Source organism: Hypomesus nipponensis, chromosome 8 (assembly GCF_054491055.1).
Source record: "Hypomesus nipponensis isolate SF chromosome 8, ASM5449105v1, whole genome shotgun sequence".
Lineage (NCBI taxonomy): Eukaryota > Metazoa > Chordata > Actinopteri > Osmeriformes > Osmeridae > Hypomesus > Hypomesus nipponensis.
The window spans coordinates 8,937,745-8,959,671 of NC_140368.1; the positions used below are offsets into that span (position 1 = coordinate 8,937,745).

Consider the following 21,927-nt stretch of genomic DNA (forward strand, 5'->3'; position numbering starts at 1 on the left):
AGGTCAGGGGGTTTGTTAGACATAAAACTCTACTGGGGCACAGGTGCCTATTCATATCCCTTTTTTTTCTTCCAAGCTGCTGTGCACAATGCACTACCTGGCTATAGAAACTCCCCTTGCTTTAACCCACTATACAACAGTTCAGGGACGCAAGTTTGATATCAACTTTGACAGGTTTGAGCTTCAACTTTGTCATTTGAGCACAAATACTGTTTTTTTTAGCTTCATGTAATATTTTTTTTATGTTTTCCAAATAAGACGAACGGTAGGCCTATCATTTAGAAATGTTCTTTAGTTTTGCAATGTTTTCTTAGCCTACCTCAATTCTGACTTGTGTGCCCAGTCTGACACCTGGACTTCTGTATGCGTGCTGCAGTGGCTATTTGGCTAGCTCAGAAGAGTGCGCTAACATGGAATGCTACGTGCGTCGGTTTGTGTTTTTGGTTAAATTGCTTTAATTTTACAAGCGTTGGTTGGGATTCTGTGTTTATTTTTTCCGGGATTATCAATATAAATTAATGCACAGATTAAAAGTAAATTGTTAAAGATTTTACTGGGGCACAGCATATTTTTACTGGGGCACGTGCCCCATTAAAAAGGGTCTAATAACGCACCAGTATTTTTAAGGTTTATACGCAAAGATGCAACAGGAAAGATGCTGTGGTATGTTGAGACATGCAGACTGGGGCTCTTTTCATTGTAAGGTACTTTGATTAGATAGAGGTCTCTTTTGGGATATTGCTCAAGCAACACAGCGCCAGCATTCATTTTTCTTAATACCTTTGTCCGACCTCCATACTAGTGCCTTTATGTGTCTCGCACTGTTTGTCAAAATCATTGATCTCTAGCCAAACGTATTTCCTTCAGAGCGTGTTGCTTTGAAAACCTGTCCCCCCTCAGTCATTTCCTGTTCCTCTTAAGGTTTTATTTTTTTGTTGCCATGGCAAAGAACAACAAGACAAAGCCGTGTGCATTGTTTGACACTTTAAAAGAGCAGGTGATTGCAAGCTCCAGAGGAACAATACGCAGATTATCCAGAGTACCGTCACTTTGGCTCGAAATCCTGCCCGCAAATATTCATAGGAACCAAATGAAGAGCGTTGAGTTAGGGTGCGTGAAGATGAGAGGGCGCGATACGCGTTTCGTCTCGACATTAATAAATATTCATGTGTATGTGCGTGGAGGTGAGACACTAATCAAGGGTCTATTGATGCGGCTGTGGCATCTTCCTCCATCAAGGCGTGTAAATACGTCGCTCTGTGGTAACAAAACACAAGAACGCCATCAGCCTCCCCCAGCCGCCCAGATCACAAGGTATTCTGGGAGCTAAATGGACGCGGCCCCCCTTGCATCGGGGACCTACTGTCGTCCATGGCAACAGGCGCTCTACGTAGAGACCAGATCATTCCGCCCTGGGTCAATATTGCGTTGCTCATCCTCCTGTCCTTGTCACACTTTCCCCCCTTCCTCTTCCTCCCTCTTTCATCTGTGCCCTCCTTTTCTACCCAGTTTCATTCTCTTCATCTCAGTGTAACGAGTCGTTTTTCACCCTTACTCATCTCAGTTTTTTCTGGGCCGGAGGCGTTTTCTTTCTGACACTTTTTTTTAATTTACTCACCTCACTCATTGTCATCTGCCATACTTTCTTTCATTTTCTCACCTCTTGTTCTTTTGTTTTCTGTCTTGTGTCATCTGTCTTTCTCTCTCTTTCTTTCGTTCACTCGGTTTCTTTCTCTCATCTCTCGCTCCACAGACAGCACTTAGCCACAGTGCAGGGTTCTGTTTGTCATATTGGTCCTATTTGTAGATAATTAGCTACAATCATACCCTCTCTGCAGGATTCAGAGAGGGCGGAAGGGGGGAGAGGGGGGTTGGAGTGACAGAGGGAGGGAGGAGGGAGGAGGGAGGAGGGGGGGGGTTATGGGGTAGGGCGGGAGCCATCAGTCTTTCACTCCGGGAGCAAAAAATCTGATCCATCTTGTGTGTTTATGTGTGTGTGTGTGTGAGTGTGAGTGTGAGTGTGTGTAGATAAAGTATGTGTGTCGACTGTTAGGCTATACAGCATGATGGACGAACATCTCATGCTCAAGTTAAAAGCTAAAAACTGGCACTATAAAGAATGAGCACCGTGATAGCCATGGTCTACATCAGGAATGATTCAGCATGATTTAGTTGGTCAAGTGAATGAATGGGGGCAGAAAGATAACTAAGAGCAAAGGGATTTAGTGAGGACATGAAGCCTGTGAAGTGGGCTCTCTAAATCCATTAGCTGGAATGATGTTTGGTAAAACTACTGCTTTAGTATTTGATAGTTTGACCCAGGTTATGAGTGAATTGATAGCTAGTAAAACCCTGTCCTGTGAGATCCAATTAAAATGGTAGGCAAAGACCAGAATAGTTAGTGGTCTGACTTACTAACCTGCTTCTTTTTGTGTTAAAGGCTCATCACAAGGGAGGGCATACTGTAGAGTAGTGTGCCCACTCTCTCCCTTCTCTCAGTCTTCTCTCTCCCTTCTCTCAATCTTCCTTTTAGAAGGCAGTAAATGACAAAACAGCTTAGAAAGATGCCCGGATAGCATTTGGCATCAAAAGTGGAAGATATTGACCAAGATAAGCAAATGTCAAAGAGGTGTGTGATGGAGAGGGGCAGGGGGGCAGAGGGGATCGATACTCCACAAGAGCCGCTCATCTATAGATTATCTTAAACTCATCTTCTAAATACCCCTCCTCCTCCTCCTCTCCTCCTTTCCCCCCCGTATTGTTTTATTTAATTATGCAAGCTCAATTTACAGGAACATGGAAACACAGTAGAAAGTTGTAGAAACGCTCATTTTGTCATAGTAAACTCTGATTCTTTCAAAACACACTTGTTTTGGACCTGAAAGACAACACTGCTGGTATACAAGCTCAGGGAGACAGGCAGGCAGGCAGGCAGGCAGGCAGGCAGGCAGGCAGGCAGGCAGGCAGGCAGGCAGGCAGGCAGGCAGGCAGGCAGGCAGGCAGGCAGGCAGGCAGGCAGGCAGGCAGGCAGGGAGGGAGGGAGGGAGGGAGGGAGGGAGGGAGGGAGGGAGGGAGGGAGGGAGGGAGGGAGGGAGGGAGGGAGGGAGGGAGGGAGGGAGGGAGGGAGGGAGGGAGGGAGGGAGGGAGGGAGGGAGGGAGGGAGGGAGGGAGGGAGGGAGGGAGGGAGGGAGGGAGGGAGGGAGGGAGGGAGGGAGGGAGGGCATAAAAACAGGTAAAGTCAAAGGAAAAAGGTTGCGGGCATCGTGAAGTTGTAAGAAGGAAAGGTGAGAGGAGGTCGAGCAAACCACACGTACATTCTGACATATCTTAGTCTCATCCCTTGAGCCAGTAGTCCATAACTGTGTGTATTGGCCATATTTAAAATGAATGGAGACCCCCAGAATACCAATAAACCAGAATACCAACTTAGATTTCAGAACCAACCAGTGATAGGCTGGTAAAAGCCAAGGACAATATCCAGATGACAGGACCAAGTTTGGAGGAGCGAGACGCCTCAGAAGCACACAGAGCCTCCTCCAAGTATCCTTATCTCATGTCTCCATCTAGTCTCTCTTTTTCAGATGTTGTTGATCTGGTGAGGGTATGTGTGTGTGTGTGTGTGTGTGCCTGCGTGTGTTCGGGGCGTGCAAATACAGGGTCTGTAAAGGTTTGCATTCGCTTCCAGCCCCAGACACAGCATGGAAGGTGCCAGCAGGGGAAATGTGTGTGTTTGTGTGGAGAGGAGTATGTGGGAGGTGGGGGGTTATGGGATTGCAGTGCTTGTCGGTCAAACTCCCTGGCGACCGGCGTTGCTAGGGGGAGTTGCCCTGACAGACAGATGCTCCCTAGCGTGCACATCATCCCCCCCACTCACCTACAGAGTCACAACCCCTCCTCCCTCATACACACAGAAATACTAACACACACACCTCTTAACGCTCTTGTCTTCTGCTATATAAGGCAAATCACTTCTCCACTAAGCTCTAAGGGGGGTCAGATGGCTGAGCGGTTAGGGAGTCGGGCTATTAATGAGAAAGTTGTTGGTTTGATTCCCGGCCGTGCAAAATAAAGTTGTGTCCTTGGGCAAGGCACTTCACCCTACTCGCCTCTGGGAGATTGTCCCTGTACTTACTGTAAGTCTCTCTGGATAAGTGTCTGCTAAATGTAAGCATTGCATGTAAAATGGGCATAAACCAAATATTTCTCTACTACAAATAATATTGTAAATGTCTACTTTTGAGAACTTTCTAAAGCATTGTAAAGAAAGCAGGCCAGTTAGTCCCCATGTCATTCTGTTGACAGGTAAAATTGAGATTCATTGACATTTTGACAGTGGTCTCATATCGTAGACAACTGCTGCAAACTGCTTATGTTAAGAGACACTCATTAAGTGAGGAATTCCCCAAGCTGCACGTCAACTGATTATTCAACCAACAATTGTAAATCATATATGGCAGGCAGGGATCTCAGCAGATTAAACCCTCTGTGTGTTTGTGTATGCGTGTGTGTATGTGTGCATGTGGTGGTTTTTGCCATGCATTGTGTGCACGTGCACGTCCTTAAATGAGGAGTGTTTTCAGTATGTATAAATGTCTGTGTGTGTGTATATATGTGTAAGTATTTATATATGTATGTGTGTGTGTGTTTACTTATCATACCCTGGGCTGTGGAATTGAATTACCTCCCAGAGGAACCTTTAAAGATTCCCATTCCATCTCCTCTATCCACATAATGGGACTGGATTCAGGAGAAATAAACATTAGAGTATAATCCTGTCGTATGTCAAGAGGAAGGAAATGCCGGAGAATGCCACCATCTTAGAAAGGAGAAGGCCCTTGTGGTTTCCTTAATCAAAGTCACCGGGTGGAGAAGCAGAGGCAGAACTCATCTCGGGGAAAAGGTCACAGACAATGATGACCTCTCACCACCGGATTTGGAAGGCTTTCTTCCCAATTTCCTGCCCTATAATGAACGGAGTGAGCATAAGGGCAACAACGCTCAAAAACATGTCAACTAGCCCTCGGAAAATGATACTGTACTTTAAAGAAAAGAGAAGGTGAAGGAGTTTGACCTTCATTTTTATGATTTACTTGATAAGAAAATCCATTGGTGGCTCACGGTGACTGACTGTTTGGGTATACAGTACTTTTTTATATGTATAGTGTTTGCTCATACTCCCAGCTTGGCAGAAGTAAAACCGATTCAGTTTCATATTACATCGTTAATTATGTTATCTCATTTTGGTAACATAATCTCTGTAAATGTAATTAAACACGTTTGTCCAGGGAGATAATCAGGCCCAGTGGTGAAATAAGTGTCTTTGTTGTTAAGACTGTGAGACTGTAGGTGTGACTTTCAGCACACAGGGAGTGTGTGTGTGTGTGTGTGTGTTCCATGTGCTGGTTCTAGCTTCTGTATGCTGAGCTTGTGTGGGTGTATGTGCTTAAGTGGTGAGAATTGCTAAAGTCTGAGTGTGTGTTTGTGTGTTTATGTGTGAGGGTGTAATATTTGTGACCTTTTGGATGTCAGTAGAGCAGCCATTCATGTTCATCAGCCTACATAGCTTTCAGGACATAGCTGACCTTGAAAACTTGTGTTAAAGTTGTTAGCTGAATATTTTTATTGTCTTACATATATTTATTAGTTCTCTAAACCACACATGGCCTTCATAATGTTTACCTCTCTTGAACAAGCAAACCTACCATAGTTATTTACTATGCTTCAAGCTGCACATCATTTGGGACATGAGTCAGAGATCACAACGATCAACACCCAGCCTGACACAATCATCTTGCTTCCAATCTGCCCATCTAACAGGGCATACTTACAGGGCTTACAGTACAGGTATCTCAAGCAATTTGTATTTCATATGATGTGAAATTGTAGCGCCACAGTATGTGATGTACATTGTGTGATGGATGTTGTTGTCAGGCCAGCACATTAGAGGACATGTGCTCTCATTTAATCTAACGGGTTCTGATTGGTGTAACACGCTCATTTGTCATGTACGTGTTGTGAAGCCATCGTCAAATCCGTCAGGGAGCGGAGAACAGCGGCAAATCATTTTAGACGAGCAAAAAAAAAAAAGGGGAAAAACGGAAGAAAAACTTCAAAGAAGCCTCGTTGACCCTTCACTGCTTTGGCAAAGGCATAGACATACAGTACATGGTAAAATATATAAATAAGTTGTGATCAGAGTTTACAAATTGATCTCAAGCGCCATGGCTACATGCTTTGCTTCAAAGCGTGTATTTCCACTCAGCTTATTTCTTTATTTAATTATTTGTCTTTATTTTTTTCCCCTCCAAGCAAGGGGTTTTTAAGAGTTTGGAGATGAAAGGGAAACACATTCATTTTCATGTTAATGTCTCATTCTCATTTGTGTTGATTTCATGTTGGCACCAGTGGGGAATCTGCTTTATAGCAGGGGTTGGTTCATATGTGTACAGTGGAGTATGTAGAGGGTCATAATCTAGTTCAGATGTAGGGTCGTGGTCTCTATATACAGGCCATGGACTACTGGTTGCAATATTTGTAGATATTTTTACCAATAGAGGCAGTTTGATTCAATGTGAAGTACAGCATATGTATGTGTTTTTAGTTGTCTTTCAGTTGGAGTGACAGTGTGTGTGTGTTTGAGTGTATGTCTGTGTGTGCCTTTATTTGTCTGTGTGTGTTTCTATTTGAGTGACTGAGTATGTGTCTGTCCTGAATAACTGTGTGTGTGAGTGTGCATGTGTGTGTGTTATGAGAGACCACCGATCAATGAGGCGGCGGCCCCGCCTGAATGCCCACGATGATGTCGACCCATCCAAACACCCACCCTTCCCCTTTAAACTGGGGAAAAACAGAGCTTTTTTTTTATCTGCAGCGTAAGAAGACCATTCTGGCTGTCCAAAAAAAAGTGGGTTTTAAATGCCAGGGCCGTGGCAGAGCTACATGTGAAATGTCATGGAGGAGCAGCCCCACTGTGCCCGCTCCGTGTTCAGAGCTTCCCTCTTTGGAGACACCATCTGACTCGGACTGATGAAAGCCTAACTAGCGGTTTCACCACTCGCCAACCTTTTAGCATCACCTGACCTTCGGACCGGAGGAACGCCTTTGATACTGTCATCAGCACGGGATGGACTCTGAAGTATCAGGGAGGGAGGAAGGGAGTTGTGTGTTTTTAATGAGGAGGTAATGATGTTGAGTATTTGAATGCCTTTACCTCTCCTAGGTGAGTGGTTGGTGTCGTGTTCGAGAGAGGCTCCTTGGTCCAGACTTGTCTGATGCGTTCTGCGCCATGCCTAATGAGGCAACAGTCCTGACACTAAAACAAGAGCGCATTTCCTTGTGGGAATGCTCCTCATAGATTTAGTTCAAATCTATCATCATCGTATCATTTCTATTTTTTCTAATTTATGACTGTTTTCGATGCGTTGGATTCTTCTAATCAGGTAATTTGCAATGAAAAGCAATGAGAATTAACAAGGTACTGGAGCATGCTATTGTGGGATGCTGATCTACAACTTATATATCTATGTATCTATGGGGAGAGAAACATGTGATCTGGGGACACTTCTCTGACGGAGACACGTTGCCTAGCATTGGAGGGGTGGGGGGTGGGATGCAGTCAGCGTCCCGTCCCCCCCCAACACACACACAGAATACCCCCCATTCCCCAACCCCATGACAGCCACAGCTGGAGAAGGATGCTGAGGGTTTAAATGTCATCGTCAGAAGGGGAGGGCGGGGGCACGGCTGCCATTTAGCCCTGATGGGGCTGCACGTTAAGGGGACTGGCAGGGATGGAGGGAGGGAGGGAGGATGGAGGGTAGGTTAGATGCCTCCCGGCCACTGGGCAGCCAGAGAAAATGGCCCCCTGCCATTCATCACATGCCTGCTCGCTCAGCGCACATCTGGCCAGATAACTGCCGTGGCAGTGGCAGTGGGCTGCAGGCTTTGAAGATCCTTATCTGTTTGTCTGGTGCTGCAGTAAGACTGCTTCTAATGGTGCATTGTAATGACCATATCACTTGTACACATGATTTGGATCTGTCTGGCTGTTTTTCTTTTTTATTGTGTGTGCTATTAATGGGAGTGAATACACTGCATGCAGTGTGCTATTAGGAGTGCACTGGTGGGAGAGTGTTGGTGCTGATTGGGGCTGGACAGAGGAGTGACTGTGGACGTGGGTGTGTGTCTGTGTGTGTGACAGTAACGGTGACGATGATGAATTCAGGACAAGGTGCCTGATGCTACAAAATGGGGTTGGTTGAAAAGAGGTGAGGGACTGTGCAGAGATTAAGACAATTTAAATTTGCCAGGCTGAGATGGTCGTTCATCGACGTAGAGATAAAGGAAAATGCATTATATCAACCTACGTGAGTACGTAAAAAGGTTGTGTGCATAGCCTCTTTGAATAACTTAAAGCCTCTCTACTGTGTAATATATACAATACCTATACAATAACAGGACATATGTGAATCAATACCAACATAATAAAGAAACACTACAATGACCAAAGGATTGTTGGGGTTGTAAATGTGAGACTAATGCCCTCATCTAAGTATTGATTAACATTGTATTAACCAGACCAAGAATTTTGTTTTATGTAGGAGAAACAAAACCAATTTAATACAACACCTATATCAATCCATTTAGTACCCCTGCCCCCCCCTTTTTGAGCTTATTTTCTTTTTCTTTTTTACAGATGAACCCTTTGTGACACTCGTAAAGTTTTTTTTGTTGCTTCGACAGTGTAAGACAATCGCTTCCCTCACAGTAAATACAAACTTCTCAGTCAAATCAGCTTCTATTTACTTCAATTGATTGTCATTTCTAATCTTGCCGTAAGTGCTAGTTTTCTGCAATGGGCTAAAACGGTCTGTGACTTGCTTGATGAGGACTTTGTTACAAAGGAGCACCATGTTACTGTAGGTCACACAGCACTCCAAAGTGCAACCAGTACTTTGAATCGGTTGGTCCAAGAAACCACACAAGAAGCCCATGTTACAACATGTTCATACAGTCTGTATATATATATATATATACAGACTCATTTCCACCGAATGGAAAGAAACAATTATGTTGTTCAAAAACATTGACAGTTCATACAGTCTGTATATATATATATATATATATATATATATATATATATATATATATACAGACTGTATGAACTGTCAATGTTTTTGAACAACATAATTGTTTCTTTCCATTCGGTGGAAATGAGAAGAAAATAGCTTATTCTTATTAACAATTATTAACAATGCAGAAACGTTTTTTGGTGTACTGACAATATACAACATGCGTTTACTTCCCACACAAACCACCACCCTTAAATACATTTGCCATCTTCGACATGACATTTCTATTCTGAAATGCCAGATGCAATTACCCTTGAAAAAAAAAAAAAACTTGTCAGTCTCAGCTTTTAACCCATCCTGACTTAAATTCTCCCTTTAACTTCTTTCTATATAGCAAGTAGATAGAAACATACAGCTTGATCTGGCCTCACAGCAAACCAGTGCACAGTAAAGGCAGTGTTTTGATGTTCCACATGTTTCCATCCAGGAGAGTGAAGAGACATGTTCGTACTGTCTTGGTGTGATGTCATTAGATCTTGAGAGGTGGACACAGCACAGAGGAGCCTAGTTGAGTGGTCAGGGTGGATTGAAAAATGCCCTTCAGATCCTAATGGTGGGTGGGTGTGGCATCTGGGTGTTGTGGACGGTGCTGAGAGGCAGTGTGACGGGGTAGTGTGAGCAGGTCTGCTGCTCCCTGCCATGGCACACAGTATCCAGGGGAGCGCCGAGGTAGACAGAGGAAGCGCTCTCACACTCTTACCCAGCGCCCTTCGAATGATCAGAGTTACCACGGGGAAAGGCACGCGCACTGGGGCCTATACTTTGCACGTACACATGGACTCACAAACATGGACAGTCTGCTAGGCCGTTTCTGCATCAAGTACCATGTTTTCAATATGGTACCTTCTTGCCTTCATATATACTGTATGACTCTGCATGTCGTGCATGCACTGGCTTGGTTTATTCCACAACACAATTTCGAGATGAAAATGAGAGTGGATGTCCGCGCACACACACAAATACACAGACAATCATGTACGACCACATTTTAACGTTGACAAAATATGTTGGAGCCTTCTTAAGAAATCCTAGAGTACAATGATGTTTACTGGATAAAATGGGAAGATTGATGATATGTGTTTACAATAATGAGTCCTCAACATGTGATTATGTTAGAGAGCAAAAAAAAGAAAAGAAGACATAAATCATAATTAAATTTGCCTTTAGAATATTTGATCAGCTATGCATTGTGCTGACACAGTGTGTTCATGTCTGCAGAGTATGTTTTTGTACGTGGGTTTCTGTGTCTAAGGCATGTGTGTGCATATGTGTTTGCGATGAGTCAATGTGTTTGGGGAGGGTAGGCGAGGAGAGGAAAAGGAGGCAAGACATGAAAACAAAACAGCCTAGCTGGTGTTCCAGGCATGCGGTAGAATGAGTCTCATTAGGAATTCACTGAGGTTTTCAGACGAGCGCCGCTACTGTTTTTTCGCTCCGGGCCAGACTAGCCTTTTTAAGCTGTGTGAGCCGCAGATAGCGAGGCCTAGCGTGTGCCTGCACAGCGCCGGCGGAGGAGAGTGTCGGGGCGTTGGTTCAGCGGCGAGATGCAAGCGAGGCTGGGATGGTAAGGGGGGAGGACTGTCCCCAGTTGATTGGCCCGGCCTCATTATCATGGGCGGTGGCCATCCAGTTTAACGGTAATTAATCGCCAAAATCAGAGCAACCGCCTGAGGTCCGTCCCATGGCCACGGCCGAGCCTCTCCTGGTGGGATTGTGGCGAGGACAAATCAAGTCTGTTCGCCCACAAACCCTGTGCCACAGGATCAAAGGATGGAACTGGAGAAGGGTGTAAGGGGAGCCCAGGGGTCCAGAGGGATGAAGGGAGGCAAGAGAAGACATGAGAAGAACGGTGTAGCAAAACAGGGCGATGCGTGTGTCCAGCTGCTGTACTCTCACTAACCCGACTACACCACAAGCACACAAACCTGCACATTATGGGACAGCTGTTTGGGGTGGCATTGGGTGAGCACTGACAGCAATACCTTGCATCACACACTCAATCACCATAATCAGAGCTAAGGCTCGTTGCAGCAAGTTAATGAGTTAGCTGGTAAAAATACACTTTTTATGTTCTGTAGGCATCTCCTGTTAGTTTGTAGTTAACAGTAAGCCCTGTTTAATCCTCTGAAAGAGTACTGGTGTCCACATTTAGGGTCACGTTAGGTTAAATAAATGTTAAACACTGATAACTTGCAAGCACATATAATAAACTTTTTACACAGCGACCAAACGTCAGGCTCGGTATTGAAGTCATGAAGTCAGTCGTCTGCAAGGTCCTGTGAAGCCTGTCCTGTCATTGTCCCTCTCCTGTCAGACTGGGTATCAGAGACTGGCAGCAAGCTAGATCCCCTGTGACTGGGCTTTCAATTATGAATGCTACCTCCGACAACCTCTGTTGTTCCACAGAGCATACACACCTATATCCCCGCCATCACTCATGTGTGACTTCAAGTATTGTCTGAAATGGCTCCTGCTTTCCAAATTAATTGTGGTTTTATCTCTCTCTCTCTCTTCTCTCTCTCTCTCTCTCTCTCTCTCTCTCTCTCTCTCTCTCTCTCTCTCTCTCTCTCTCTCTCTCTCTCTCTCTCTCTCTCTCTCTCTCTCTCTCTCTCTCTCTGTCTCTCTCTCTCTCTCTCTCTCTCTCTCTCTCTCTCTCTCTCTTCTTCTCTCTCTTTCTTTTCTCTCTTTGAGATAAGAAACTAGCAGAGAAGATGATGGTCTAAAAGTAGAGTTGCACTGGAACAAAACAATTAAAGTGTTGTCTTTGGAATGTCAGCGTGTCCCACCATTTCGTTTTTAACCTTTTCCTATCTTCCACAGAGAAGTGCTGAATCAAACCCATGATCTTGAGAGTTCTTACAGTAATTGAATGAACTGATTGAAGTGTTTTCTTTATGAACTTTGGCAAATTACATTTGTATGTTTGCTTTTTGAGTATGATATTGAATTTCAGTATGCTCTGTCATGATAACATCCTTACTGTTAACTTAATTGAAAAGTCATTACTCTCCTGAAATAAGTCTTGGTGTTTACCCCAGGGAGGAATGTAATCAGAACCAACTGTAATTTGGATTGACTCACAGTTACTAGGCAAACACCTCCACTGACAGCTGTTGGCTTAACTTTAATTGTTCCTTCATAAGTGCTACTTAGAGTAATTGTTTTCAACGTTTTGGGGAGGATTTGAAGCATAACATGAAAATCATTCTCTGTGTCAGAGATGGCACAGGTGGCTTTATCAAGAGAAATAGTTCCTTTCCCCACACATTATACAGGAATGAAATGCAATCAAACATGGTTTATAGCGGTATTAAATCTGATTCAGAAAATTGATTTTTAATCAACAGTTCACAGTTCTCACTCAGCCAATGATGGTATGGAGAAAGTAACATCTTTATCATCTGAGCTTCCTACTATATACTGTACAGTACACGCACTCTCAAACACATACACGCACACACACACACACTGCATACAATCACTGGTGTGCACACATTCACACGCCACTCTACACAAAAACACACCAGTTTAGTCCGTATTACGCAAAACCAAAAAATTTTGTCGATACATCAACGTCCTCACATGCCATCCAAAACCCATTTTCTCTCTTCCTCAGTTATGGTGTGTTTTCATACTGCCAGCTAAGATGCCATGAGCGCTCTCTGTGTTTCTGCAACATACTATTGTTCGGAATGTGCGCGTGGGTTACTCTGTGTGCTTAACATACAGCTGAGATGACAGCCATAGCATTTACCTTGATCAACAGCTTGCTTAAAGATTTGAACCACTTGGCATGGGCCATGCATAGGTTGGGAATCACACAAGTAGGAGGCTTATTTGAACAAGCTAATCTGCCTAGAACACCAGAATGACATGGTTGACACACATTTGGTTGGAATAGGCTTTTTTTGTTCCTCATCCGGGGATTGAACATGAAACAGACACAGCGATTCAGATGTTTGCAGTACAACACAGAAATGGGACCTTTCTCTGTGTGTGTTTGTGTGAGTGTGTCTTTGAACATCATCCATCAGGAGAGCTTGCTAGCCAAATTTGCATTCCTCAAGTGTGTGGTGTGTGCTTGGAATAATTTGGTTATAAATGATGAGAGAGTGAAAGAGAGAGAGAGAGAGAGAGAGAGAGAGAGAGAGAGAGAGAGAGAGAGAGAGAGAGAGAGAGAGAGAGGGAGAGAGAGAGAGAGAGAGAGAGAGAGAGAGAGGGAGAGAGAGAGAGAGAGAGAGAGAATCCAGATGGCATTGCATGGTTTGTGTGTTCTTTCTACTTTTTAAGTTATTTATTTGAAATAAGTTTATTAAGAGATGTTTCAGTACCACAAAAATCATTGTTGTCTTCTAAATCTAAAGAGTGTAATTCCAAATAATCTGGATTAATTAGATATTTAAATTAATGAAAAAAAGAACAGACTTTTGTTTACTTTATATTATTGTAAAGCAATGGTTTTAAAAGCCAGATGAGAATCAATGTTTTTTTATTTATTTCTTTGAAACAGCCCTGCAAAGCATTTTGTTCTGCACAAATATTTATCACTATTAGATATATTTTTTTTAAATCTAGCAGCACCTTTGCTGCATGTTGCACACAACAACTGTCTCCCCAGATCATAAATAATTGACCCCCTCTCTCTCACATACACAGCCCAGTTTCAAAGACCCAGGCAGATTCCTACTATTTGGGTGTCAGGCCACGTGCATGTGTATTTCTTAGAGGATACATCAGAATGGTTTGTCTTGTGAAGGGGGTGCTGTATTGCAGTGCAGTGGCAGTGTAAATGCATTAGTCTAATCTGATGTCATTATGCTGTGATTGGGATGTGCACCAGCACCTTTCATCAGGCTTCCTCTCTGCGTTGTCTGTCTTTATCTGCTGTTTACACAATTATATTACAGGGCCTGAGGTTTCAATGCCCACTCTCTGCTGTCTGGATCAGGCATACATACACAGACACACAAATGCATGCACACACACACACAAATAAACTGCATACACGCTGCATATACACACTTGGAGGTGTGAATGGGCGGATTCACAAATGGCATAAATTGCACACACACACATAAACACACACACACTGGAGTTTTCACTTCAATCTCAGGCCGTACACTTGATCTTAACATTTGTTTAACACACCCTCCCTATCTGTCCCCGAGGATAACAGGGTGAAGAGTGTCATACTCTGCACTCTTTGTTCAAATATGCTTTACCCTTCCTTTTTTATTAGAAACATAACTGTACCACTGTGACACACAGGGGGACAGTTTGGTGGAGAGATAAAGCCTTCTCAGGACTCACAGTGAAATACAGCATGCGTGCCATAAAACTGTCAGAGAATTAGTCCAAGAGATGACAGGACACCCTCTACTTGATGTGATGTCATTTCATTTCAGTTTGTTTGGAAATTCCAGCGGCATCGTGGACAGATACAGAACGCATGCCAGACGGGTACACGGTTCATTCTGTCAGACCATGATGAACTTTGAGAGGAGGTTCTGAGGCAGGATCAGGCTGGGAGAGTTTTGAATGAACAGATTCTGGGGCGTGACAACTTCCTGGCACCCCAACTGTTAGCGGTAGTCTTTTGATGTCTCCACAAAATGCATCAGAAGTTGTGCAATTTAGTGTGCACAGCATTGTAGAAAGAGTGTGAAAAAAAGAAGAAAAGAAAGAAAATATAAATAAATTAAAAGGTGTCTTGGTCACTTTGTACTCTTTCTAGGTGGTAAAACACCTTGTTAAGGCGCTTGCCATTGCCTGAATCATGACTGTCTTTCATTCAGTCATGAGCCATCAACACAGACCCACTTGTTTGGGTGAGGATTGGCTTATTGGGCTGTTCGAGCCACATTTAGTTAATTATAATTAACTAAAAAAATTGTTTTTAATTTGGTCTTGTTTGATGGATGACCACTAACTATTCAAATACAGTATAATGTGTTTATGTTAAACAAGGGCTTACAAGGGTCTTTTCAGTTCTGCACAGATGTAAAAGGCAATAGTTTTTTGGGAGACTAGTTTGTCTTTAGATGTTGAGATTTTCCCCTGTGTTCCCTCGGGATTGTGTTCACCACCGAAACCGAGACCCCCCCAAAAAACTAAGAACTGTTTGTATTTGTTCTTACAACCTTTGACAGAGGTTTTGGTGAAAACACCTTGTGATTGCGTGATGTGGATCAGGAAACTCCAGTTGCTGCTTAATTAGAGCTCGGAGACTCTTCTTGGCCAGTGTGACGTGTCTTGTGAGCAGCATCTCTGGCGGGCTCCACAGTGCGACGCGGCTCCCCCTGGGCAGTGAGCAGCAGTGGACAGAGAGACGGGGCTGCAGGTTTTGTCCTCTCCTTCACAGTGCCAACTCCAGCTGTCACACACGGGGACAATGGAGAAAGAAGAGGTGGGGGGGGGGGCTTTGAATAGAAAAAATAAATAAACTGGAGAGCCCCCTCCATCTCGTTCTGAATCCCCCCCCCCCCCCCAAGACTCGTCATCTGCATTTGACAGGACGCTCCCCCTCCTCCACCCCTCCACCTCCTCTGTCTTTCTTCACGCCCCTTTCTCTCTCTCGCCCCTGTTTTCTCTTTCTAACTATAATCCTCTTCTCTCTCTCCCTGCTTAGTGCAGCTGTTGCCTGCCATAAGATCATTTTCCCTGCCTGGTAACTAATTAGTAAAGAGTTTTAAGGGATTTTGTCTTAATATCAAACTTTCCTTGACTTTCCCTCTGTCCTTGATGATTATTATGAAAATAATAGTTAAATAATAAAAGTTTTTTGTTTAATTTGGTCCTTTCTCATTGAGGGAGAAAGCCCCCCCTCCCCTTGCACCCCCCCCCCCCTTCCTTCTAATATGAACGGATATATCAAATAGAAAGTGTTACATAAAAAAGTTATACTTAATAAGGAGTAGCCAGTCTTTGTCATGAATATGCATTGATTCTTCATACCTCCTATTATATTCATGAAATTAATTCAGATAGAGAGGCAGCTATAGGAAATTGGAGCCTGAAAACACTAATTCACACAGGGCACTGAGACCCCAAGTAGCTTAACAAATGAGTGACTAGCCTGATGTCCATTCATATGCCCCCTCAGTCCACAAGCCTATTAGCCAAGCAACCCTCCTTGAACATTCACTGTCGACAACATGTGGAGGCATTACTATAGCAACCAGTGGATATGACATGTGCAACAGACAGGGACTCTAGAGCAGCTAAATAAAAGGAGGGGCTCAGCCTAGCTCTAAATGATCGCAAAAAAACCAACCAGTCCCCCCTCGCTTTTCATTGGCATAGAAGCACTGAAAGGACTAGCTAGGCACATTCTTACGAGGCTCGGAAAATCAGACGGGCATATCCCACATTCTCGTCCTTTTTATTTTCTTCGCTTTTTTATTATTCTCTTTTTTATTATTCGTCTTCGTTTCGAAGCATTTGAAGGCACTGTCTTTTGTTGCGCCGGAGGCGCGCGGGACACTGGCCGGCGAACTTTTGGGGAGCGGATTGAGTGGGCGGCCAGGACGCAGTTCGGTCTAGGGTTTGCTGTTTGGGAGCTGCGGTTTCAACTGTCTTAGTATGCCCACTGGAATACAAGATAAACCCTCGACTATACACTGCCAACCATCTGACCCCCGACTCAACATGGATTTAGGTAATTATACTCGTGCCTGGAATCATTTGTATGTCAGCTCGAGCAAGATTGCAATGCGGCAAATTGCCTAAATATCTTGTTTGTCGTTAGCATTTATTGCATGTGCTGGAAAACAACATATATTTTAGGCACGTTCGCCATTCAGATTTCTTGCCATTTCTTGGTTTGTCTGTGAATGCCGGCCCAATGTCGAGACACGAGGCACCGTGGATTCCACTTGCCGTCGGGATAGGCAATGTAAAAAAAAAAAAACTGGCACTGTAAAAAAAAAATGAATTGTCGTTCATTGCTGAATCCATATTTTGGGGTCCTTATAGAATGCTGTATCAGCAATAAGCAACTACATGCATAAAGATTGCGGGGGAAAGCAGGGCTAGTTGAGTCTTGTAGACAAGTCTCAAACCAGCACATCTGTCTGGTGAAGTTTTTGTTCAGGACTCATTCTGATATGAAGACGAAAGGACACATTGAACCATTGGAGTTTTACCAAGGATCTATGCCCATCACAGGGAGGAGTTCAATTGAGTGAAAAAGCATATTTACACAGCATACTTGATTTGAAGTAATATTTTCTTTATTTTACCAGGGTCCACAAGTTGACTAATGCCAAATTCTAGCAACAATGCATAGGCCCATTACATTTTATTTAATGATGTAGAGGATTTTTAAGTGGGAAAAAAAACATGTATGATGAAATACAAATGAAATTGTGGAATCTAATCTTAAATATTATGTAGCTTAAACATTCAATTGGAATGTAAATATTTACAGACTAGAGAAAGGCAATGTAAGACAATAAAATAATGATAGTGGCAAACAATCAACTTTCAGAAGACTTAGGATATTGGATTCCCGTTATGAACATTGTATAGAAAAAAAAAAATATATATATATATTTATCAAGATGGGGGGTTGTTGGGTTTTTGGTTTTGGTGTGTTTGGGGGGGGGGGGATCACATCTTGAAGGTATTGTGATTGGAGGCTGAATGGATAGCCGACCACCCCTTTGGCCTCTCACACTGTGACCTTAACTCAATCATTTGAATAAGCCAGAGCCACCGAAATCCATCTGCCCTTTGTCTTTTCCTGAGATTTGCTCATCCAATAGAGAGAGAGAGAGAGAGAGAAGAGAGAGAGAGAGAGAGAGAGAGAGAGAAGGAGAAAGAGGGGTTTGAGGAAATGCAGATGAGAGAAAGAGAGAGAGAAAAAGGCCGGAAAAAAATGAGAAAATTAAAGAGGGTTTAAATACTTAATCAACCATCCTCTTAATATTTGATCCAATACGTGAGCAGTCACAAGATATATGTCTCTCATCTAAATTGACAAAGTCCATAAGTGTTGAGAAATTATTAGGATTGAAACCATTGGTGTTAGCAGTCTGTGGAACACATCACATTTTCTGCCATCACCCAGAATTTTGGAAAGTGTTTAGTATTTCTTAGAGTGTACAACTAAATAGACAAAAATCTATCGTATCTTACCTTACTCATTCAGAGATTAGTCATCACAATTAGCGAATGATTGTTTATTATCTACCCGTTAGTTGGACTTATATTTCGTGAAAATAAATATATGTAGGATGAAGGTAATAAGAAATATCAATATGTTTTTATCAAAAACACGTCTATCAAAATGTATCAAATGTATCTTTGAGTGTACTGCTCTTTCATTTTTTTTTTTTTCTGTGTACGTTGTCTCAAATAAATTGGCAATTTGCAAGTCCAATTACTGTATGTTCAGAGCAATTTTGACAAAGTTTTTTTCTCGCTCTCTCTCTTGCCTCTCACTCTCTCATCTTTCTCTCTAACGTCTTTCTCTGTCTTTTTCTCTCTTTTCCTAATCTCTCTTTTTCTTTTTCTGCATACAATTTTAACCATCCAAACAATTTCTTCCTCTGACACGTATGAAAGGTGGCATGTAGTGATAATTTCTTACTGGATCCATAACACTAATTTAAAGCCATTCATTAAATACAGTACAACATAATACTAAGTGATTTATATATGGTATAATTGTGTTATATCAATGCAGAGTTAAATACATTTTTTTTTGCAGCCATTATGTTAATGTTTCATTGCTGGATATATCTGAGGATATATTAGAAATTAATTAGAGTAGTAAATCATACATATTTACCACATGGAAAGAGTACTTAATTGAAATATTCCTTTTTTCTCCTAACATTCGTAGAACAAAATAAACTTTACCAACAAATTGCTATTTATTTTAATGGATTTTCTTAGAGGCTGGTGTGAGTTCACATGTATTTATCTGTGGAAAGCATCAGGGCAGGAAATTGGTCTGTTTCATCATTAAACATTGCAAAATTGGCCAATGTTCATTGAATAAGTGAACTTAGTAACTTCACTTAGCCAAATCTTTCTTTCTTTCTTTCTTTCTTTCTTTCTTTCTTTCTTTCTTTCTTTCTTTCTCTCTCTCTCTCTCTCTCTCTCTCTCTCTCTCTCTCTCTCTCTCTCTCTCTCTCTCTCTCCTCCCTCCCTCCCTCCCTCCCTCCCTTCCTTCCCCCCCCCCCCCTCCCTCTCCCTCTCTCTTCCTCTTTCTTTCTTTTGGTCTAATTTCCCGGGGTTTCAACAAGAGACCCTCCAGACCTCTGGTTCTTGTTGAGCATCTCAGTAGTTGATTGAGGCTGTGAGTCAGGGAGCCAGAGCTGTTTTAATCAGGCAAGACTGTTATCAAACCAACATGGTAATCACTGTTTACATGTCTAGGTGACCTCAGCCTTCATGCAATAACGAAAGGTTAAACAAGAACGTTATTGACAGTAAATTACTTGTGTTTAAAAACGGAATTCTATTTGGAGCTCTTATTGTAATGTTTTACTTCATCCTTCAGCACTCATGTAAAGAATAATGATTTGCATGTCTGTTGTAAATTTTGTACGTTGTTATTGAACATTCAGGTGATTAGATTGCACAAATATGTGGGAACAAACTTATTGTAAGGCCCATAATCCAGTCTTTCACACACATTTCAGTCCCTCTGTCTAGTAGTGCTAAAGCCCACTGAGAAGCAGCTATCTAACCTACACAGGGGCCCTAGCACAGGACAATACCACACCATACTCAGGGGCTTAGCCTTAGCTAGCTGAGGTGGGGTGCTGGAGGGGGGGTTAACATCACTGACAATCCCCTCTCTAGTACACTGGCTCTGGGACCCCCCCCCCCCTCTATTCCCGACACATACGCTGTCTTTCAAACCTTCCCATTTTAACAATTAGCTGTGTGGGGGTGGAGCCAGACCTCTAATCCAGCCAAACTCAAGACAAGAGAGGCTAATTAGTGACAAGCTTTTAGTGTCCAAACCTCCTGTAACTGCTCAGTGGCATGCCAGCCGATGCCAAGACAGAATGGGTTGTAAATATGGGTGTATAGACCCACCCAATGTGTCAACTGCTGCTGGACCGGGGCGGATAATAAGGAAGGAGCGGGATTGAATGCACATTGTAAAACTGCTATTAGCTCTAGCTAATGAGTGGGCAGGAAAGACGATGGTTGTGGGAGGAGAGTGGGTGTAGGTAAAGGATAGACAAGGAAGGACCACAATGAGACCAAAATGCAAAGAAAGGCTTTACTGTTTGATGAAACAATTGGCAGCTTTGTTTTAGAATTTAAATTTATTTTCATAAATCTATTTTTATTAAAAATTGTCAATGATTAACTTGTTTTCTGAGCTAGTCTACTGTTTCAAGCCTAGTGGTCAGTGTTTTTTAGAGTATGTGTATGAGTTTGAACTGACCTATGTCCTCTAATTTATATATACAGTACTTGTTCAGCAACACTGAGATACAGTGCATCATTTATGGACCAACTGAAATAACAAACTCTCTGTAGGCTGCCTATAGTTTCCCATTCCTACCTCTCTGTCTACCATTATCCGTCAAAAAATCCTAACAAACGTGTGTCTGTGTTCCTCCAGAGGGCCAGTCTGACCCAGATCCCGGTGGTGAAGGAGACCAGGGTGGAGTCAGGCCAGTTCCTGGTCCTCAGCGTCCTCTCCATGCTCTTCATCCTGGGCGTGCTGGTCTCCTCTGGAGCCCTCTTCTTCCTCCGCCAGCGCTCCCACCTCCAAATGAAGGAGAAGCTGGTCAGCCTTGGGACTGACACCGGCGCGGATGCCACCGCAACCTATCAGGTAAGAGTCCTGCCCCCCTCCCAGAGCGTCATGTGGAAGGTCATCCCGCTCTCTCTCTGGGTGAGCGAGCATCTCCAGTCAGCCTCAGCATATGTTAAGTGTGTGCGTGTATTCAATATGATGGACTTCTAAGAAGAACCTACCGTTTGATTTCATTTCATTTAATTATCCTAGGGCTGCATATTCTCATAAATGCAGTTGAGCTATTTCTATAGGAAAAATACAGTAAATTCCAGTCATCCTCGCTAGAATATGTGTACCATCCTGAAAATACACAAAAGCACGTATGTTGTGAGCGGTAGGAGAGGTGCCTGGTTGGCAAGCTGGAAGCAGGCTGTTAGCAGGCTGAGGGAGCAGGTTACAGGCTGACCTCTCTCCTCCATTCCTCCAGGGCCAGCGTGGCGGGGCCAGCGTGGCGGGGCCAGGCAGCGAGGCCATATTGATTTAGCGACAGGGGCTCAGCTGGGGCCCGGCATGGCACTCAGAGCAGACCTGCCCGCCATGTTAATGCTCTCAATATTTAATCAGCTCCCCACACGGTTGCCTTCCCGTATAGATGTGGGGATGTACACTGGGGTGATTGAGAGAGCAAATCTGTTTTCTTCATTTCAATTTCTCATATTTTCTTTTATATACGGTGTGCCATACATATATATCATTGATGTAGGTTACCTATATTAAAGACATTCAAGTGTGAATGCCCTATTTCCAACATCGCATGCTGTGACGTATTAGCGCTTATGTCAATATTATTATTATTATTATGTCACTACTGACATGAACACTAACAGCTAACGATGCAGTCAGGGAGCAAAGAGGACGTAGACTCACTCTTTCTCATTGCACTACATCTTCTCCTATATATTTTTAGAGAGGAGAAAAAGATAGAGAGAGAGAGAAAGCGAGAGAGCGAGAAAGATAATGTGCGAGGCTATGACCCACTGAGGGAGAGGAAAGAGGCTTTTGTACTGTGGGGACGAGCCGCCA

General features: G+C 43.2%; 1 protein-coding gene across 1 annotated transcript in view; it reads left to right on the plus strand.

The window, feature by feature from the left end:
- ptprn2 (protein tyrosine phosphatase receptor type N2) overlaps positions 1 to 21,927 on the plus strand; it is an 85,282-nt gene that overhangs the window by 39,519 nt on the left and 23,836 nt on the right. Inside the window, exon 11 of the mRNA XM_084703685.1 lies at positions 20,725 to 20,940. Coding sequence (XP_084559811.1) covers positions 20,725 to 20,940 — 216 coding nt within the window. The remainder of the gene's footprint in view (positions 1 to 20,724; positions 20,941 to 21,927) is intronic.